General features: G+C 36.2%; 1 protein-coding gene and 1 pseudogene across 4 annotated transcripts in view; both read right to left on the bottom strand.

The window, feature by feature from the left end:
- Positions 1–628: 628 nt before the first annotated feature.
- The window catches only part of STRN3 (striatin 3), a 121,174-nt gene continuing 99,771 nt past the window's right edge, over positions 629–22,031 (bottom strand). For all 4 annotated transcript variants that reach the window (XM_032242613.1, XM_032242616.1, XM_032242614.1 and 1 more), the window contains 8 exons: positions 20,984–21,159; positions 20,756–20,803; positions 20,031–20,152; positions 14,500–14,667; positions 13,052–13,192; positions 9,529–9,636; positions 2,730–2,816; positions 629–2,648 (listed from right to left, as the gene is read on the bottom strand). In XM_032242613.1, coding sequence (XP_032098504.1) covers positions 2,479–2,648; positions 2,730–2,816; positions 9,529–9,636; positions 13,052–13,192; positions 14,500–14,667; positions 20,031–20,152; positions 20,756–20,803; positions 20,984–21,159 — 1,020 coding nt within the window. In that variant the 3' untranslated portion in view covers positions 629–2,478. The remainder of the gene's footprint in view (positions 2,649–2,729; positions 2,817–9,528; positions 9,637–13,051; positions 13,193–14,499; positions 14,668–20,030; positions 20,153–20,755; positions 20,804–20,983; positions 21,160–22,031) is intronic.
- LOC116526311 lies at positions 18,088–20,024 on the bottom strand (annotated as a pseudogene).

The following is a 22,031-nucleotide window of genomic DNA, read 5'->3' as shown; positions in this document are numbered from 1 at the left end:
CACCTGAGGTCAGGAGTTAGAGACCAGCCTGACAAACATGGTGAAACCCTGTCTCTACTAAAAATACAAAATTAGCTGGGCATGGTGGTGCATGACTGTAATCCCAGCTACTTGGGAGGCTGAGGCAGAAGAATCACTTGAACCTGGGAGGTGGAGGTTGCAGTGAGTCATGATCGAGCCACTACACTACAGCCTGGGCAACAAGAGCGAAACTCTGCTGTCTCAAAAAAAAAAAAAAAAAAAAAAATTGGAAAGTTTTAGTTTTTCATCAATGACTAAAATTGCCACTTAGATTTTTACAATAGATGACAAAATGTCTCAATATACAATGCAATTTTTCCCCGCAGCAGCAGCAGCAAGCATTCAAATTGAATTTTACACGTAATTTTTCTAGTGTTCCCTTCTAATTTCATCTGTAATTCCCTTCAAAGACAAAGGATATTACCTTATTGAAGAAAGTTTCAAAATATTAATGTTTGACTTTATAAAACAACTTTTAATTAATAAGTTGGTGCAAAAGTCACTGTTTTTTGCCATTTCAATGGCAAAAACCACAATTACAAATAGCTAAAAACCATAATTACTTTTACAACAACCTAACAATATTCAATGTAGTTTATTCCTTAAATTTTTTTTGTGGAAACAGGTATGGCAAATAGGAACAACACTGCCATGAACTGAAATTCAGATTTAATAAAGTAACAGGATGTCTAAGCAAATTATTTAAAACTGAATCTGTGCATTTTTGGGGGTTATGCTGAATTCCATAATTTAATGGAAGCTTTTAAAAAATCTTTAAGTTAGGTGAAATACTTGCACATTATTAATAGTGTTACTGATCTACTCTTATTATAATATCGATAAGTAGTAAAGTTTAAAAGAACAGCATAAAAATGAAGGACTAAGAAATCTCCATTTCCTGGTTTAATTATGGAGAGTAAAGTATTGCACTTTATTATTCAGCACAAAATGATGTAGCCAACAGTAACATACAGGTACACAATTTAATATTTATTATATGCATTTTATATACATTATTTTTTCAACAGCTGTACGTTTACTATGTGGTACAATCTTAAAAATTTGCTGATTCATAGTCTGTAAAACAAAAACCTTACAAAACTCATCAAAACTCGCAAACTGATCAGAAAAGTTTCTCGGAAGACTAGAAAAAATACTTTATTGTCTTAATCATGCATTACACAAACAAAATCTTTAATTACACCATAAAATTAAGCACATCTAAAAAAATAAAACAGGGATAACTAGTCAAAACACAGCAGATTTCTGTATCCTGATTCAACTATTTTTGTATCCTATTTGTAATGCAAATAAAATTTTACTCCAAATATTTTTGAACAAGTTAGTTTTGCTTGGAATCATGGTAAACCAAGATAAGTATCTTAGGGGAACCACCTTGGTTTGTAATTTAAACTATAAAATATTCTATTTTTAGTCTATTTTAGACTATTCAAAGAGTTCCAAAATAGATATACAGGTTCCTTTAGCACATTAATAAAAGGATATAAAGACCAACAAAAAGTGAAATAAATAATAGGCCATTAGCAAGATGGATAATCCTTGATAAATAAACTTGTAAATACAGTAAGATGTACAAAATATCACATAGTGATAGGATGCCAAGATTAGTTTTTTTCTTTAAGAGTTCATTTGGAGTACTAAACCCCACTGTTTCATTTTAATACACTTAATAGTCCTTGGTTTATGAAGACATTTATGTGATGATGAACGTTATTTAGCATCTTTATGGAAAGACTTAGCTGAGCTGTATTAGGCAGAAGAAGGAAAGAAAGTGGTTACAGGGCAGCTGGTCAGTGAGATCTCTGTGTTTTAGGGTTATATAATGCAGAAAAACTTCAATACAATCTTGAGCACTGTTGTGACAGGCTAAATATATAAAAAGACTTATAAAAACTAGAATTTTATCCAAACATTTTGTGCAACTAATGCTAAAATATTTTAAGTTAAATTTTCTTTTTCTTTTTTTTTTAAAGCAAAATAAGTTTAAAGGGGAATCTGTGGCATTCAACTGATGAACAGAAGATCACTAAGAGGTGAAAAAAAGCTACTCTTGGAGCTCACTTCCCCCAACAAGAGCACCACATTCCTAACCCTAAGGCAGCACACAGAGTCAAAAAAAAAAAAATATATAATCTTTTTTGAAAGATCAGACTCCACATTGGCTTAAAGACACCTATAAACAGACATACGCTCAGTTCATATCCAGTACAGGCCACAAATACTGGAGTCCTTTTTTTTTTGTCCCACAAAATACAGTAATTACAGTTAAATTAATGAGCTTGACATTAAGATGTTTTCCACCAATCTGTGCCTGCCCCAAACAGCCTTCACCAGGCAGATCACATGTAGTGTCATATAAGTAACCCTTTTGATGGCAGTGATGCAGACCCTCTTTCTGTCCAAGCATATCTTGTTATGATGCAAGTTTTTGTTGATTCATACAAATACTTTGGCAAGGGCATCAGCTCCTGCACTAGCTATATATGCTTTTGATGGGTGGAAAGCAACATCATAAATTGATTCATCCAATTTCTTTCTATGCGCTGTTATTTCTTGCACACATGTCTTGCTGTCTAAATTCCATAATCTGATAGAACAGTCATGGCCTGTAAAAGAACAAATAAAGTTTGTTTCTGAGTAACAATCTTTTATTAAGTTTGTGGGCACTACAGAACTTTAAGACTTACTTCCAGACATCAAATAGATTCCATTAGGATCTACTGCTAGACTTGTAACAGCATCCAAATGAGCTACCATAGAATGGATCATTTTACCTAAACAAAATATAACAGAGAAGATTAAGTTTTCACAAATACTAACTTGAGAGAACAGAAACTACAATATAGCATCAAAATAAACAATCACTATAGCAATTTTTTTTATTGTGGTAAAATATACACAACATAAAATTTACACTGTAAACATCTGGGTATACAATCTAGTGTCTTTCAGAACATTCACTGTGTTATGCAACCATCACCATTCTCTATAGTTCAGAACATTTTCATCACTGGAAAAGGAAGCCCCATACCCAATTAAGCAGTCACTCCTATTTGTCCCTCCAAGCCCTGGCCACCACTAATCGACTCTTTCTATAGACTGGTCTATTCTGGATGCTTCCTGTAAGTGAACTCATACAATATGTGGCTTTTTGTGTCTGGCTTCTTTCACTTAATACAATGTTTTTTTGTTTTTGTTTTTTTTAAGAAGAAATAAAAAAAAAAAAAAAGAAAAAAGAATGAAGGAGAGGAAGTAAGAGGCAGAGGAAGAGGGAGAGAGAACAGGGGTGTTGCTTAGTGCCCGGGCTAGAGTGCAGTCTAAAAATGGGTATGCCTATAATTGTGTTTAATAATAGAGACATGAAAAAAAAATGCAATGTTTTAAGGGTAAATCTACTATAGTAATGTTTTCAAGAGAATTTTAATTTAAATGCAGAATTTTCTCTGATAATTACTCCTAAAAAAGACATCTGTGTAACAGGTATTTGACAATATCTGACAGACACTGTAAAACGATGACAATAGGATTGCATCAAAGGCTTAAGATCATGTAAAATGGTATTAAATAAGCCAAGTGTGGTGAGGTGTGTCTGTAGTCCCAAGCTATTCAGGAGGCTGAGGTCAGGGAATCACTTGAACCTAGGAGTTCAAGGTTGCAGTGCACTATGATTGTGCCTATGAGTAGCCACTGTACTCTAGCTAGCGTGGGCAACATAGTGAAATGCTGTTAAGAAAGCAAAGGAAAACTGAAAGGAAAGGGGAAAGGAAAGAGAAAAGAGAAGAAAGAAAAAAGAGGGAGGGAAGAAGGAAGGAAGGAAAAGTGTTAGTGACAGACCTTAAGACTATTTTATATACTGGGCTAACAATAAATAAATCACCAGAAAATGTAATTCAACAGAAAATATAATTCTACCTAAACATTCCAGTATCAAGTTCACTTCACTTATACTTTGAAATATAATCATTTTACATACACTAAAAAAGAAAGAAGGGGGTAAACAAATTACTCTAGATTTCCCCAGATATGAACAAAAACACTGCTCTGAAAAACATGATTTAATGAGTATCTTCAGTAAAGATTTGGCAAGCAAATGGAATTCAACAGCAAGTGGGATTTAAGAGACAAGTTGTGAATACGAAGTCATATTGCACAGATACTTTGGGGCAAGGGCATCCTACAATGGCAATATATGCTTTGGATGGAAAGAAAGCATTATAAACTGATTTTATAGGAAAAGGAAAGGGAATAAAATAGAAACACTGACACTTTTATAAGTTACTCTCTTTTCACTCAGCAATGAGCCTATTACTCGAATGCCTGGGATGTCCCTAATGAAAGACAAGCTTTCCTCAAAATTCTAATTATAATCATTGGCCATGTCTCTGGTCCCCTGATGATACTCTACACTAGGATATGAAAGAGGTCTAGTTTTGTTATTTGTGATGGGGCTGTAGCTGTTGACTTGAATACAAAACCGCAGCATAATAAAATATGCAAAAATACACTCCAAAAAACCTATAAAAGGTAATATAGCAGGCCAGGCACAGTGGCTTATGCCTGTAATCCCAGTACTTTGAGAGGCTAAAGCGGGCAGATCATCTGAGGTCAGGAGTTCGAGACCATCCTGGCCAACATGGTGAAACCCCGCCTCTACTAAAAATACAAAAATTATCCAGGTGTGGCAGTGGGCACCTGTAATCCCAGCTACTAGGGAGGCTGAGGCAGGAGAATCACTTGAACCTGGGAAGTGGAGGTTGCAGTGAGTCAAGATCGAGCCACTGCACTCCAGCCTGGGTGTCAGAGTGAGACTCTGTCTCAAAAAAGAAAAAAAGTCCTATCACTTTCTGGCACTATTAAACACTTATCAGTTGAAGACAAATTAAAGAAGTCTCTCATTTCAAACCACAACTGTCTCTCATTAATATGAAGAGTAATAAACAGAATAATCTTAGAAGTTCTACTCTGCTAGCCCCAAAAAACAGGAAAATCTTCAACAAACTATCTTCAATTGCTCAGTTCAATATAATTTATCTTTCAGTTCTAGAATCCACTCCTCTCAAGATTCCTATAAAAGATCACAGCATATAAAATGGTTGGCCTCCCTAATACTTTTGAAATATTATGGGTTAAATACCAGGCATCATTAGCTTTCCTTATGTCAAATCTGTGATATTTAGTTTTATTTTTAAAATTTATTTTATTTATATTTTTGAGACAAGGTCTTGCTCTGTCACTCAGGCCAGAGTAGGTGGCACCAGCATGGCTCACTGCAACCTTACTCCTGGGCTCAAGCAACCCTCCCATGCAGCAGTTGGGATCACAGGCACACGCCACCATGCCTAAAAATTTTTAAATTTTTTGTAGAGACAGAATCTCACATTGTTGCCTACCCTCAAACTGAAAGGAGCTGCTGGTCTCAAACTCCTGGTGTCAAGCAATTCTCCTGCCTCAGCCTCCCAAAGTGCTGGGATTATGGTATAAGCCATCACACCTAGCCTTGATGCTGTTTTAATTCACAGATCTAGTTCAAATTTCTCTCTTGAAAATGATCCTCTATCTCCTAAGTTTAATATCTCTAAACCAAAAGACTTTTTCCCAAAATAAGAACTACCCATTTCTTTAAGGATGCTATAATTTTCCAAGTCTAACTTCAGTTCTCCAGTCTGTGCACTAAACTAACCCTCACCCTCACCCTGATTATCTTAAGTCAATTCAGAGTTAACCCTTCTTCTCCAGAGTCACAAAATCCCTTCAAAATGTGAGTAATCCCTTCATATGGACCATGAATAAAGACTACAATGCTGGACCAAGTTGTATGTTGGGCTTCCACTGATAACCACATAAATCACAAAGCTTCTGACCCCTTTCAGTAACTAGGACCTCTCCTTCACTAACATATACCTGCAGCTTCTCATATTTAACCAATTTCATTTTGGCCTCATGCTTCTGCTAATACCTTTTTCTCTACCAAGACTAATCCTATTTTTTTCCTCCTATGACTAAGGAAATAAAGGTTGGACATATGCCACTGCACATGCCAATTCTCCCCTCGCTGGCACCTGAAGCTCTTTTACTGGCTAATATTGTGGGCCTCTATTAAATGGAAAGAAAATGAAGATGTCCAATTGTCAAATGTGAACTACGGAAACAGACTGTGAGTTTAAATACTGTACAAGTCACTTCTTTAAGCTTTTTAACCTCATATGTAAAATGGGGATAATAATAGTACTGTATCTACCTTATAGAGTTATTAGAAGAGCAAATGAATTAATATATGTAAATAAAATAGAGCAATGTCTCACACAAAGTAGACAATATGCTACCTAGTCAGTAGCTCCAAGAGGACAGGACATTTCATTCTGTTCACCAAGCTTCAAGAGCTGTGCCGAGAATATGGCAAAGAGTCTAGAAATTTTGCTGAATGAATGAGTCCACAGCTTTTTCAAGATCTTCCTCCTACCCCTCCACATCCCTCACTCATATTATAGGTCCTTCCAGAATCACTCTGTAAGTTTTTCACAGTATAGGAAACTCAAATTTGTAGCTCTATGAAAATTTTACAAACCAGGGGCCCTAAAGATCTTTCTGAAATAAATAGAAGAAACTGAAAACTTTAAATCCTTTAAAGTCAAGAATCTATCATATAGTGCAAAATAAGACTTTATTTTTCTAAACCAATTTTGCAAACCCCTGTTCAAATATTTTTAGTGGTTTCCACACAATGCAGCATAGACAAAAACCGAATATTCTTAACCTGATTCTAAAAAGTTTTCCTTCCCCAAACTTACGTCTTTGGCTTTGTCTATAAGAAACTTCTGTTCTTATAAAAGTTCCTACCACCACGCCTCTGCTCAAAATATCCCCATACCTGTTAACTTCCTACTAATACTTCCTTCACTTAAAAACAAACAAACCCAGAACACTTTTCTATTCCTAAGGTAAAGATTCATCTTGTGTACACACACACCCCACCTGCTGCTATTTCCTCTAGACAACAAGCCCACAGAGAGCAGGAATCACATCTTATACATGATAGTATCCAGTACAGTACAGAATACAAAATGCTGAATACATTTTTGTTATTAAAATTTACTCATTTAAATATTTATTAAACCTATTCATAGCATAAAGTTCTATCATGCTTCAGATTTAAAAGCTCAATAAATTTACTACTGATTTTATAAAATAATACTCTATTCAAAACAGCTAACCAGAAATAGCAGTTATGGGGACAATCTAGTTTACCATATTTAAATGAATTTTTAAAGAACTTCTTTGAAAACACCATTATCTGAAGATAACTCATACTTTCATGTAACTCAACAGGGTGTGTGTGGGGGGGAGGGGAGGGAGGGAGAGAGAGAAGGTGACAGAGAGGATGTCAATTGAGAAATAGGTTTTTCCATTGTGGTCAGGTGCGGTGGATAATGCCTGTAATCCTAGCACTTTGGGAGGTTGAGGGAGGCGGATCACTTGAGCTCAGGAGTTTGAGAACAGCCTGGCCAACATGGTGAAACCCCATCTCTACTAAAAATACAAAAATTAGCCAGGCATGGTGGCACACACCTGTAGTCCCAGCTCTGTGGACGGCTGAGGCACCAGAATCACTTGAACCCAGGAGGCAGAGGCTGCAGTGAGCCAAGATCATGCCACTGTACTACAGCTCTGGGCTACAGAGCAAGACTCTGTCTCAAAAAAAAAAAAAAACTATTCCCAAACAAACAAAAAAAAAAAAACAAAAGGATTTTTTTTTTTTTCCTATTATTTGGAGCATACTGCTTCAATTATCTTCATACTACTAGTTCCTAGACTAGTTAACAGAAAGAATAAATAGGTGGAGTTTGGAAACAATTTGAAAGAATATGCTCATTGAGACTGAATAAACATTTACTGACCACTTTCTTGATTTCTGTTAATAAAATAGCTCTACAGACTCTCACCTTTTAATATAACTACTGGAATTCCTGCACTTTCCTATATAACTGTAAATCATCAATAATTAGTAAAAAGAAATCTTTTTAGAAACACAAAGGAAATTAACCCCTCTGCTTTTGTAGCAGAGGAAAACACTTTCGGTTTCATAAAAATAGTTCAAAGGGGAGGAGTGATTTGATAAAGTGTTAAATTGAGGCTGGGCATGGTGGCTAATGCCTGTAATCCCAGCACTTTGGGAGGCCAAGGCAGATGGATCACATGAGGTCGGGGGTTCAAGACCAGCCTGGCCAACACGGTGAAAGCCCATCTCTACTAAAAATGCAAAAATTAGCTAGATGTGGTGGCAGGCGCCTGTAATCCCAGCTACTCAGGAGGCTGAGGCAGGATAATCCCTTGAACCCAGGAGGCAGAGGTTGCAGTGAGCTGAGATTGCACCACTGCACTCCAGCCTGGGCAACAAGAGCGAAACTCAGTCTCAAAAATAAATAAACAAAGTGTTAAATTGAGAACACCAGCCGGGCGCAGTGGCTCATGCCTGTAATCCCAACACTTTGGGAGGCTGAGATGGGAGGACTGCTTGAGTCCAGTTTTTCCCCCCCGCCCAAGAACAGCCTGGGCAACACAGTGAGTCCCTGTCTCCATAAAAAAAAAAATTTTTTTTTAAATATTTTTTTAAAGAGAACATCCACTTGAATCTTACGTCCTGTGTACAATGTAGACCTGTAAATATTCATTTTGTCTGCAATTTGTTAAAAATAATCTGTCCATGAAAGTGTTGTTTGAACAAAAGGGTTTTATCGTTAAGACTCTACAGACTAAAACGTATTGCCATTTTCTATATAATCTTCAAAGAGAAACCTATAATTCTGGGTTACTATCTTACTTGATAACTTGTTACCCTGTAACAGTGTTCCTACTAACATTTACATTTCTTATTTAGAAGTCCTTCAGTACCCTGTTTTAGCCTCTCCTCAAAGTAGCCTTTCTAGCTGTCAGACCTTTCCTGAAAGAGAACAGGCAATATATGATATACTATTCTAGGTAATGACTAGATATAAAAGAGGCCCAAAACAAACAAAAACAATCACACATCTACGGCTAAATTAAAATCTGATTTGACTTCAATACAACTGGTGTATTTCCTTACAACAAGAAATACAGGGAAGATAATAAACACTATGCACTATAACATCATTTGATCCACTGAGAAATAGTTTTAAAAATACATCTGAAATGCCAAACACCAAAACAAGACCTCTTCCGTCATACTTAATTCATAACAGAATATGAGGAAAAAATTTCAGATGGAAGGATCTACTTACTAGCACGACATGAAGAAATCATATTAGCTAGGCAAGGTATTATGTCTAGTTAAGGATAAAACAACATAAATTATAAGTATGCAAGATTAAAAAAAGCAAAACTCTGAGTTAAAATGGTTTCATTTTGCAATCTTGTATCTGAAAATTCAATAAACCTTATATAAAATAGCATTTTTGATCATCTCAAATTTACAGTATTACTAACATGAAAAGAAAACAATTTGCTTACCCGTTTTATTGTCAAAAAATTTGATGTGTCTATCTTCATGAGCAGTTATTGTAACAGGAAGTGTGGGATGACTTACTACTCTGTTGATATGATTATTAGATTGTAAACCTGAAAAATAAAGGCAATATGTTAAAATTAAAACCTTCAATAAGAAGTTGGAAAATGGCTTTTTAAATCATGCTTAAATATACAAATAATTAAAAACCAAACTTTTTGCATAAAACAAAAAATCTGAGAACAAGGACTCCAGATTTTTAAAAAATAAGTATTTACATTATCATGTCCTATAATACACACTGTACTAGGCTCAAATTTAGAAAAAATGATCAGTGTTTTAATGCAGCCCTTTATTATAGGTAGTTTAGAATTTTTAAAATATCTACAATTATTACTTCTAATAAAGAGTCCATAAAATAATTTTTATTTTTATTTATTTTTTAAGACAGAGTCTTGCTCCATCGCCAGGCGCCAAGCTGGAGTGCAGTGGCGCGATCTCGGCTCACCGCAACCTCTGCCTCCTGGGTTCAAGCAATTCTCCTGCCTCAGCCTCCCAAGTAGCTGGGACTACAGGTGCGCACCACCACGCCCAGCTAATTTTTGTATTTTTAGTAGAGACGGGATTTCACTATGTTGGCCAGGATGGTCTCAATCTCTTGACCTTGTGATCCACCCACCTCAGCCTCCCAAAGTGCTGAGATTACAGGCGGGAGCCACTGCACCCAGCCATAAAATAATTATAAGCCTTTAAAGAAGGAAAACATTCACAACTGCTAGTCATACGTTTATAAGGAACAATCCCCATCCTACCTACACTGACCACAAAAAAAAAAAAAAAAAAAAAAACAAAGAACTGAATTAATGCTCTTTAAAGATAAGACTTTTTTCTTTACCAGTAAGCTGTTACTTTTTTTTTAATTAAAGATGAGGGAGAACAGAGAAATATCAAAACAAATAAATTAGAGAAAAATCTTCAATATTAATAGACTTTAGATGATTCTCTATGTGCACCACAACTCATATATTATACCTAAACACATAAAATATATATCTACACACACACACACACAGTTATAGTTACCTATGTAGGGTCATTTAAAAAAATAAGTTTGAGGAGACACTGGGACAGAGACCTTAGAAGGTAATTTTGGTTTAAGATCTGACCATGGCACCATGTAAATATTTTACATAATTATAAAACAATTTTTTTTAAGAAACAAGGTCTCTCACTCTGTCACCTAGGTTGGAGTGCAGTGATGCAATCATAGCTCACGGTAACCTTGAATTCCTGAGCTCAAGTGCTTCTTCTGCCTCAGTCTCCAAAACTAGGACTACAGGTACATATCAACATGCCCACTTAATTTTTTAAGTTTTTGGCAGAAATGCGGTCTCACTATGTTGCCCAGGCTGGTCTCGATCTATTTTATTTTTTAAACCTTTTTTTTTTTTTTTTTTTTTTTGAGACGGAGTCTTGCTCTGTTGTCCGGGCTGGAGGGTAGTGGCGCAATTTCGGCTCACTGCAACCTCCACAACCCAAGTTCAAGTGATTCAACTGCTTTGGCAACCCGAGTAGCTGGGACTATAGGCATGCACTACCACAACTGGCTAAGTTTTTGTATTTTTAAAAGAGACAGGGTTTCACCGTGTTAGCCAGGATAGTCTCGATCTCCTGACTTTGTGATCCGCCCGCCTCAACCTCCCAAAGCGCTGGGATTACAGGTGTTAGCCACTGCACCCAGCCAACCAGGCTGGTCTCCACTCCTAGCCTCCTGCTATCTTCCTGCCTTGGCCTCCCAAAGTGGTGGGATTACAGGTATGAGCCAATGCACCCAACCGACAGTTGTTTTTCTAAAACAAATTAATGAAAATCAAAAATAAAATTAAACAAACGAACTTAAGTATATCCAACTGGTGGGACAGCTACAAAGGAAGAAACTATTCCAAGTGACTTTAAAGCACAGTAATTAGATTGTATATCCCTATGGAACATACCCTAAGTACAAAGTTTTATTATCAATATTCAGTCTTTTGGTGGTAATGGTACTATTATTGAGACGACTCTGTGTATACTGTGGGATAAATCAAATGAGAAACAATTCTGTTGAGAACCAAGATAACTCTGAATTTGAAGTGGAGGTATTTTACTTTTAAAAAAATGCTTATTTACTAGCTCTGTCCATTGAAAAACCCTAATATAATGAACAATGCAGGAGCCATGAAGACCATGAGGATCAACCCAACAGCCTAGCACCCCAACTGCAGTCTCTAAATGCCATTTCCCACTCAAAGAAACCACAACTCCTTAGATAAATAGCTGATTTCAGATCTGGGGGCACAAAATGAACAAGATGAACCTAAAACATCTTGTCATATATCATAACAGTAAGCTACCAACAACTACCAGGGTCATGGCAAAAGGACTCAGGAGCCAACCTGAGCCCCACTGAATTAGCCCCACTGGCCAAAATGAAAGGATCTGAGCAGCGATAAAAATTATACCTGCAATGAATTCAAACATATCAAATACATTTACAACCATGAGAGAGTACCATGATACCAAAAACAACACCCAAGACAAACTGGTCACCTGTAGAGGGTGCTAGCAAACCACCTCAATATTTTGAAAACTGGTAAATAAAGGTGAAAACCAAAACCCAATCATTTATCTTGCCTTTCCTTAATACACACTAACCCCAAGGTAACCAAATTACTGATAAGGAGATGTTCCTTTTTATAGGAATAATCTAGCTAATAAATGGAGAGGGAATGATAAAATTAGGAAATCATTTTTCAGTAGAAAATGAATTAATGAACCCAGGCAATAATCAAGACTGAAAGCATCACAAAAATATAAACAACCAGAAAATACTTACTTCTGATAAAAGCTCACAAATTATTTACGAAGTAGAGTTGCCAAAAACATTTTAAAATTTTAAAAAGAGGAAAAAAAACAGTGAATCTGAATTTGAGTAAGTCTCTAGATCTACAATTAATTCACAGAAAACAGAGAAGCACGTTAAATAACACAGGGATGCAACTAGCAAAATCCAAACTATGGGAAACTTGACAAGACAAACTAGCCAATTTCTTCATTTAAAACAAAGGAATATAAAAGAGATGAAAGGGAATCCATGGATAAAGAGAGAACTGAAAGACCTATCAACCAACTGCAATACATAAATCTTATGTGATCCTATCTAAATAAACTGTAAAACACACACCACATACTGCATGTACAATCCTGGACATTTAAAGACAGGTATTTAAGCTGAATTATGAGTATATCAGGTTCATTATGTTATTTTCTCTACTTTGACCTTCATATTGCTCTAGTCGTTCCTCTTTTCTTTTATGTCCACCCAAGCTTTTAGGCACAATTTGAAGAAAGCAGAAATAATTGTAACATTATGAAACAATTTTGCCATCCTAAATTTAAGTAGTCAAAATATGAAAATTAGCTAAAAGATCACCCTCTATTGTGTAATAATCCTTTTCAAGGTTTCAAACAAACTCCATGAACACTTACCAGAATCTACCTGTGATGAAAGTATCACCAATGACTGTGATGTTTCCAAATCATAAATTACTGCACTACCAGTGTTGAAAGAGGTTACCATATGAGCTGGATCACAGCCTATGAAGTCAACTGATGTAGGTATTCCATGCTCTGAAATGAGCCCAAAGACAGACAATGTAAACAAAGTAATTTTGAAATCTCTACTTTTCTAATCAGAAAAAGGAATTGAAATATTCTTGAAATACTGTTATCAAGAAATATTTTTTCCTCAATCATTTAAAAACTTTATTTATAGCATTTTATTTAACATTATAAGAAAAATGTATCTACAGGGTTCATAAACAGTAAATACATGCAAAACTTATTTGTTTTACTACACATTTTCTTCTAAAGGATTAAATAAAATCCTAGTCTTTTGGCCAACTTGCCAGTTATACTTCTTACTGTAAAATGATAAATTGGCATTCTCACATAACTGTTTTGGGAGACTGGTTTACCTGTCAGAGATCTCTGTAGGCTTTTATCAAGCAGCTAATACAAGTCAAATTTATGGACTCATGAAAATGGCTTGGACTCTGGAATCAGCTGATGCAGTACTTCCCCCTAAAATGGCCTGAGTAGCAATTTCTCTCCTTAACATACTAAATTAAACTAGCCAAATCAATGCACAATTAAATGAAATATGGAGCCAAGCTAATTAAGTATCTAGATGAAGCCAGAAACAAATACCTAAATGAATTCTTACTTCTAAAGCTTGGATAACTGAAAATTAGTAGGATCACTAAGGTATCTAAGAGACACAAAATTATACATATACTACTCACCTAAAATGTTTTAAAATAATATGTATTTTTATATACAAATAAAAGGTTTAATTTAAAAAATTTAAAATGACTTGGAAAATAAGACCAGTAAATGTCTTCAAAAGGTAAACTGGTTAAATCCTTTTTTAATAGGAAAATACTTAAAATGATTAAAATAACCCAATTTGCACTTTTCCAGTTAGAGGTTCAATAATTATGGCTGGACTGCTCAACTAGGATGCTCAGGGTCATGGAACACATGGTTTATAGGTATGCTTGAGACTATGATCCCTTCAGACTTTGTGGGTTGGGTAGTCGTGTGGAACAGGTGGTGTCCCTAAGAGTATCCTTATTTGTCTACTGCACTATTATATATAAGCAGTTTTACATTTTAAAAAACTGGAATATAAAATAGGTAAAAAAAAAAAAAAAAAAAAAAAGCACTGCACTGTGGGATATAGTTGTAAAGCACTTAAGAAAATGACTAGGAGTAAAAAAATGACTAGGAGTAAAAGGAAAAAGAAAAAAATAAATTTTACAAAATTATTTCAATATATCTTTTTGGAGGAGTAAATAAATCAATTACTTTGCCCTTTATATATTCCAAATTGAAAAAAAAAAAAAAATTTTCTCACAGATGCAAAATTTACTTACTTTTATCTCCATTGTAAGTGCAAATACATGGCAATTTTTCTTGTGGATTCCATAATCTAACAGTGCCATCTGCTGAACAAGACAGTAATTGATTTTTTATGCCACTATAAGCAAGAGCCCAAACTGCATCTGTATGACCAACTAAAGTGCCAGCTAGAACATTTGGCTCTGGGAAAAAAACAAACAAAAAATTAGGTTAAAGAAGTTTAAAAGATACTTTGATAAAGAAAGCTTACCATATAACTGAGTGTTATGAACACAAATAAAGGCCATAAGAAGATAAACCAAAGTGTACACAGTGGCTACATCTAAGAGTAGAGTTATGGCCTATTTTTATCCCCTCCTCCCATCAACATTTTTCTGTATTTTCACAATTTTCAATAAAGAAACATATGCTTAAAAAAAAAAAAAAAACAGCTTTCTTGAGATAATAATTTACATACCATACAACTCACTCATTTAAAGTATGTAATTCAATCATTTTTGGTACGTTGTTCAGAGAGTTATATAATTATCATGACAATCAATTTTAGGAAACTTTCATCACTCATTAGTCGCTTCCCCCATTTCCTCCTCCCCACCTTTCCATAAGTCTAGGCAACAACTAATACTGTCTCTATAGACGTGTCTATTCTCAACATTTTCTATAAATGGATCATATAATATGTGGTCTTTTGTGACTGGGATCTTTAACTGAGTATGTTTCCTTTCTTTCTTTTTGAAACAGGGTCTTGGCTGGGCGCAGTGGCTCACGTCTGTAATCCCAGCACTTTGGGAGGCTGAGGTGGGCGGATCATGAGGTCAGTTCAAGACCAGCCTGACCAACACAGTAAAACCCCATCTCTACTAACAATACAAAAATTAGTTGGGCATGGTGGTGCACGCCTGTAATCCCAGCTACTCAGCAGGCTGAAGCAGGATAATCACTTGAACCTGGGAGGTGGAGGCTGTAGTAAGTCAAGATTGTACCACTCCACTCCAGCCTGGGCAACAGAGCAAGACTTGGAAATAGGGTCTTGCTCTGTCACCCAGGTTGGGGTGCAGTGGCACAGTCACAGTTCACTGCAGCCTTGACCTCCTCGTCAATGAACATGTTTTCAAGGTTTATCCATGTTGGAGCATGTATCAGTACATTTTTTTTAGTGCCAAATAATATTCTACCATATGGATATATCATATTTTATTTATCTGTTCCTTAACTGATAAGACATTTGACAGCTAGTAACATTGAGCATAATTTGTCTGACAATCCTGTTTCTCTAGTAAACTCCTCCCACTTTCCATGAATGGTTCTTATCATCTCCACAATTCTCACAGCTCCCAACCTCTCTTCCTCATGAATGACTATGCCTCATACTTCACAGAGAAAATACAGCATTCAAATAATGCTCTATGTTTCTTATCCCCCATCTTCTTGCTACCTAATTAATATATAAATGATTAGGAGTGTCTAAAGGTACCTCCTCCTAGCTTCCCGATACAAGCAATGAATCTGTTCTCCATCCTATCAAAGGCCAATTCCACCAGATGTGTTAGTACCAGATGGCACTAACTTGGTATTATGTTTACTGATTCTCTACTAAACAAACTCTCCTCTTTGGGATCATTACTATAGCGGGGGAAAAAAAAAAAAAAAACACCTTGTTCCAGAATCTCATAAACAAGAAATCTTCATTAATCCTACCCTACCACCCCTTCTACCAAGTGGCAAAAATGTGCTTTTTACCTCCTGTTTACTCTTCAAATCACTCCAGTGGTTTCTGATACCATTACCACACCAAAACAATCCTTACTAAGATGACTAATGACGATTCCTTTACTCTCAAATTTAATACTTTTCTTCAATGATACAAAACATTTTGTTGTTGTTGTTGCTCCTATTATATCGCTTTTTATCCATATAGCCTGACATGAAGACTATATGGATAGTCCGTTCATCCTTCAGTCTTAGCTCCAGCGTCTAACCTCTACGTGGCCAAGACCTGGGTGACTTGCTAGTCACTTATAAAAAGGAAACTTTCTATCACATTATTAGACCTCTCAGCAACATTTGAAAGTACAGACTGCTTCTTTCTTTTCAAAATGCTTTCTTCTTTAGCGTGCTTCCATGATTTCACACTCTCCTGCACTTCCGTCTGTCTCTTGGCTCATACCTCCTCAGTTTCCTTTGTTGGCTCTCTTGCTCTAGCCACCTTTCCAGTGTCAGTTACTGAGGACTTTAGTTCCAGGTTGTCTTCTCTTCTTACATTAAACAATACATTCTCTCTGTATCACACATTCTTACAGCTTAATGTATCATCAGTAGAGAAGACTCTCCATGTTTTTATCTTCAATTGAGATCTCTTTGGGCTCCATATTTGTATATTACCTACTTGATACTGTTATCGTTTAACATGCCTAAAATCTGAACTCACCATCTTAAATCTCCTCACAGCCCCCGTTTCAATAAATGCTCCCATCACATGCTCAGTTACTCTTGTCAAACACTCAGAACTGATAATGAAAATGTTCTGAAATTAGTGATGATGGCTGCACAACTTTGTGAACACAGTAAAAACTACTGAACTGTAGACTTTATTTTTAATCATTAACTTTTTTTTTAAGATATGGGGTCTTGTGGCTGCACATTGTGGCTCATGCCTGTTATCCCAATACTTTGGGAGGCCAAGGCTGTAGGATTACTTGAGCCCAGGAATTTGAGAGAACCCTGGGTTACATGGCTACCATTTCTACAAAAAAAAACAAAAATTAATGGGGTGTGGTGGCTCACACCTGTGGTCCCAGCTACTCAGGAGTATGGTTTGAGTCTGGGCAGCAGAGGTTGCGGTAAGCCAAGAGCACGCCTCTGCCCTCCAACCTAGGAGACAGAGTGAGACGCTGTCTCAAAAAAGAAAAGCACTTCAGGTCGGGCGTGGTGGCTCAAGCCTGTAATCCCAGCACTTTGGGAGGCCGAGGCGGGTGGATCACGAGGTCAAGAGATCGAGACCATCCTGGTCAACATGGTGAAACCCGTCTCTACTAAAAATACAAAAAATTAGCTGGGCATGGTGGTGCGTGCCTGTAATCCCAGCTACTCAAGGAGGCTGAGGCAGGAGAATTGCCTGAACCCAGGAGGCGGAGGTTGCGGTGAGCCGAGATTATGCCACTGCACTCCAGCCTGGGTAACATGAGTGAAACTCGGTCTCAAAAAAAAAAAAAAAAAAAAAAAAAGAAAAGCACTTCAAAAAAAATGACTAGGAGTAAAACGATTATCGTAACTTTTACAAAATTCTTTCTTTAATTAAATGTTTTATTGAGATATAACTTGCTTTTCAAAAGAAACGAAAGGAGGGGAAAGGGGAAAGGGAAAAGAGAAAGGGGAAAAAGGAAAGAAAAGGAAGAAAGAGAGATGGGTTCTCGCTCTTTTGCCCAGGTTGGCACCATCATAGCTCACTACAGCCTTGACTTCCTATACTCAAGTGATCCTTCCAGCTCAGCCTTCTGAGCATCTGGGACTATAGGCACATGCCACCACATGTGGCTGATTTTTAAATTTTTGGTAGACATCGGGTCTTACTGTGTTGCCCAGGCTGGTCTCGAAGTCCTGGCCTCAAGTGATTCTCCCGCCACCTCGGCCTCCCAAAGTGGTGGGATTACAGGCGTGGGCCACTGTGCCCAGCCTGAACTGTATGCTTTAAAAGGGTGAATTTTGTGATATGCAAATTACATCTCTTATAAAGCAGTTAATTAAAAAACACATACAACCAAATTAAGAGTCACTCACTCATCACTTTATCTACTCAACATAATTTATCAATAAATCCTTTCTATTCTACCACACTTCCCCAGTGTATATCTTAAAACCACTTCTAACTGCTCTGCTACCACCACTCTAACCTTGGCAATATTGTCTGTCACCTAGTTTACTGGACTATTGTATGACAGCAGCCTCCTAAATGGTATTTCTCTTTCCACTCTTCTCACCCCCAATTTATTCTTCTCACACCAGACACAGTCACCTTTTAAAAACCTTACATTTATCAGATAACTTCATGGCTTAAAACTCTTTACTGAAAGTAGCTTTTATTCTTCAGATTTTGGCTTGAATGTCACAATTTTAGATAGACCTTTCTTAATTCTTCTAGAGAAGGTTCTGCCTTTTACTCCCTCTTACAGTACTCTATCGTTGTTTTTTCTTTAATTTTTAAAATGGGGAAGAAAAACTTTTATTGGCAACTATCAAAGAGATATTCACAACAAGACTCAGACCCAAGGTAGAGACACCTAAACAGATGATTTTCCCTCAACTCCTCAGGCTTGGAACAGGTTTTAAACCAAGCTGGAGAAATCACTCCAGCTCTGGCCACAAACTAATCTCTACATCCTGGCCTTCATCCTGGTTAGAAGCTGGTTCAGTTCATCCAAGGGCTTAGTTCGAAGGCATTCATGGCTTCCTCAAGTTTGAGCATCCGTCGTTCCTGGTTGCTGGCGGTGCCACTCAGCCATAGGCTGGGGTATCCGCTTGGCCCGAAGCTTGTATGTACAGGAGCTGTAAACCACAACCTCAGTGAAATCTGGAGACTCCAGAGCCTTCAGATCGAGCATGGCCTTGCTCACCTGCTCGATGTAAGGGATTCGACATCCGTCCCGGCCAAACATGGCTTCCAGCAGCCACGTCTGGACCTGGAACACTTCTGGATCTTTCAGGTCTTCGGGAACTTTCGCCCATGGTGGGATATTTCTACGTTCCAGGGGCATTCCCATCTTATGACCCTCACAAGCAAAACCCTATCGTCTTATCATTTATCACAATTTGTAACTACACATCCCATCGCCTTGCTTATTTGTTTTATATCTCTACTTTCCATTAGACTAAATCTTATTTCTTGACATAGTACTTACCACAATGCCTAGCTAATGTGGACACAAAGCGTGTGTTAAATAAAAAGAACAGAGTTCACAGACATTTTGTTTTAATGTTTTATAATTATTAACAATGTCCTTACAAATATATTTGAACACAAGTGCAGGTAGGTCTTTTCTGTAGAACAGATTTCTAAAAGCTCCATTTGTAAGTCAAAAGAGGTTTTTGTTTGTTTTTTGAAATTAAAAATGTTTTTGTAGATATGAGCTAAGAATAACAAAAAATTTTTTGGCTCCAAAAAGTTGTAATGATTTACACCCTTGCTGTTGTTTCTATTGTCTTTTGCTTGGTATTTTTGAAATATATAAACTATTTCTTAAGTTTAAAATTTTCTTATTTAGATTATATTTTGTTTCCTTCTCCTTTTTGTAACTACTATCTAAATCAACATTTTAATTAATATAGTTTTTTTTTTTTTTTAACAGAGAAAGTGTCAATTCATAGGCTTAAATAACCATGGCATGATATTTCCTAACTTTTCTCTTTAATAACCAATTTATTAGCAAACTGAAGAACTAAATGAGGTAACTGACATAGGTTTAAATAATCTTGTAATTATATTTGAGGCATTCACTTTTGTCAGCTCCATTCACTTAAAAAAAAAATGCATTTGGATCCTTTTACTTACCATATGTATCATACGGATCCACATTGGGACTCGGCATATTCCACCATTGGATGGTTGCATCAATACCACCACTAAAACACTGTTCTCCATTAGAACTAATAGCTAAGGACAGAACAGGGCCACTATTGTAGAAAGAGAGAGTGAAAAAAAGTTACTGATAAATTCTAAGAAGGAACTCAAATCTCCATTCTCCCAACCTCTGAATTTATATCTAAAAACTGTTTTAAGAGAACATATACATCTGAATGGTGGGTGTTTTTTTTTTTTTTTTTTAAATCAGGGTCTCACTCTATCGTCCACCCAGGCTGAAGTGTAGTGGTGGTGGTGATCTTGGTTCACTGCAACCTCCACCTCCTGGGATTAAGTGATTCTCCTGCCTTAGCATCCCAAGTAGCTTAGACCACAGGCGCATGCCACCACGCCCAGCTAATTTTTGTATTTTGTGGTAGAGATGGAGTTTTACCATGTTTGCCAGGCTGATCTCAAACTCAAGTGATCTGCCTGCCTCAGCCTCCCAAAGTCCTGGGATTATAGGCATGAACTACTGCCATCTGGTCTGAATGTTACTATTACATTCATATTCTCACCAATAAAATTATTATATAGCTAGTATTCAAGTAATATGTCTTTTCTAAAACAAACATTGAGAAAATTACAAGGTTTGAGAACTGATAAATAATATTTAACAATGATTGTTAATTAAATGCCAATTCAGTAAAACTTACATGTGGGCCCTAAATGTGTAGATAGGCTCTACATCTAAAGAGGCACTCCTAAAAGAGGGGGAAAAAAGGTAGGGAAAGAGAAAGCAATTAAATAACTATAAATCACTGGTTGATATTAAATAGTCATTAGATCAAATGTGTGCATTAAAGATAAGCAACAATAAGAGGAATAATTACTTATATTACCAAATTGGAAGAAATACACCAGGCTAACATTAAAACACTTGCTTTTTGGCAGGAACTGTTTTTTGCAGGTTCCAAAGTTTCAGGGTATGGTCCTCAGAAGCAGTAACCAGCACAGGTTCTACAGGATGAAAAGCTAATGCCCGTACTCCATCAAAATGGCTACGTAGTGTATACTTGGGATTCCATGTCTTTCGAAAGGCATCTTTATTGGCAGGCAACTAAAAGGAAAGAGCACAATATTTAGTGGTAAAAGTAGTAAACTGGCAGGCATGTGGAGTGTTTGTTCTTTTTGGTGTGTTTAACACGTATATTTAAAACTGGCTAAAATATCCAGTGGAAATTTAATGTACCTTTAAAACTTTCTAACAAATCTTTATCATTTAATAACAACTCAGATACTAATTTCATTAGCCTTACAAATAGTCTAGATCAAATGAAGAGTTCTTTAATCTGTTTTTATCTACCAAACTAACCCAAAGCTCCTACTAAATGTCAGATTGGAATAAAATAATTATCATTGCTGTAATAGTTTACATGAAAAATAATTACATAAGTTATGACAAATATCCAACGGTACAGTATTAACAGTAGTCATTAAGAAAATGTATTAGCATGTGAAATTTTTAAAGGCAGCAAGTTAAGCTATTTTCTGAAAGTCTGAACTAAAGACCCTTTAAGAACATTTTGTATCCCATTTTCATAATTCTTGATATTGACAGAGGTTAATCTTTTAACCTTCACAATTCTCCATCTGTAAAGATAGGCTGTGAAATCACTTCTAAAGCAGTCAAAAGTTTACTGGAATTTAGTTGCTTATATGCTTTAAAAAAATATGAGAATAATCCAGCCCACCAAAGCCTGTCTCTAAAAAGCATGCTAACGTAAGTATAAAATGTAGAAAAAGAAATTCATTATAAAAAGAAAAAAATTGCTGAAAAACTGCAATTAACATAAAGATCTAACAAGTATAGTTAACTCTCAATTGAAATATTAAATGTCTAGAAAAAATTAAATCCAAGACAAGTTTCACCTCTAACGCTGGACTCCCCATCCTTTCCATCCTCTCCCTATCCCTCTAATGAAGGATTTA

Source organism: Sapajus apella, unplaced genomic scaffold (assembly GCF_009761245.1).
Source record: "Sapajus apella isolate SASKATOON/1434 unplaced genomic scaffold, GSC_monkey_1.0 scaffold50, whole genome shotgun sequence".
NCBI classification, from domain to species: Eukaryota; Metazoa; Chordata; class Mammalia; order Primates; family Cebidae; genus Sapajus; species Sapajus apella.
Note: the sequence above shows the minus strand (reverse complement) of the source record. Positions and strands in the feature narration are given on the sequence as shown.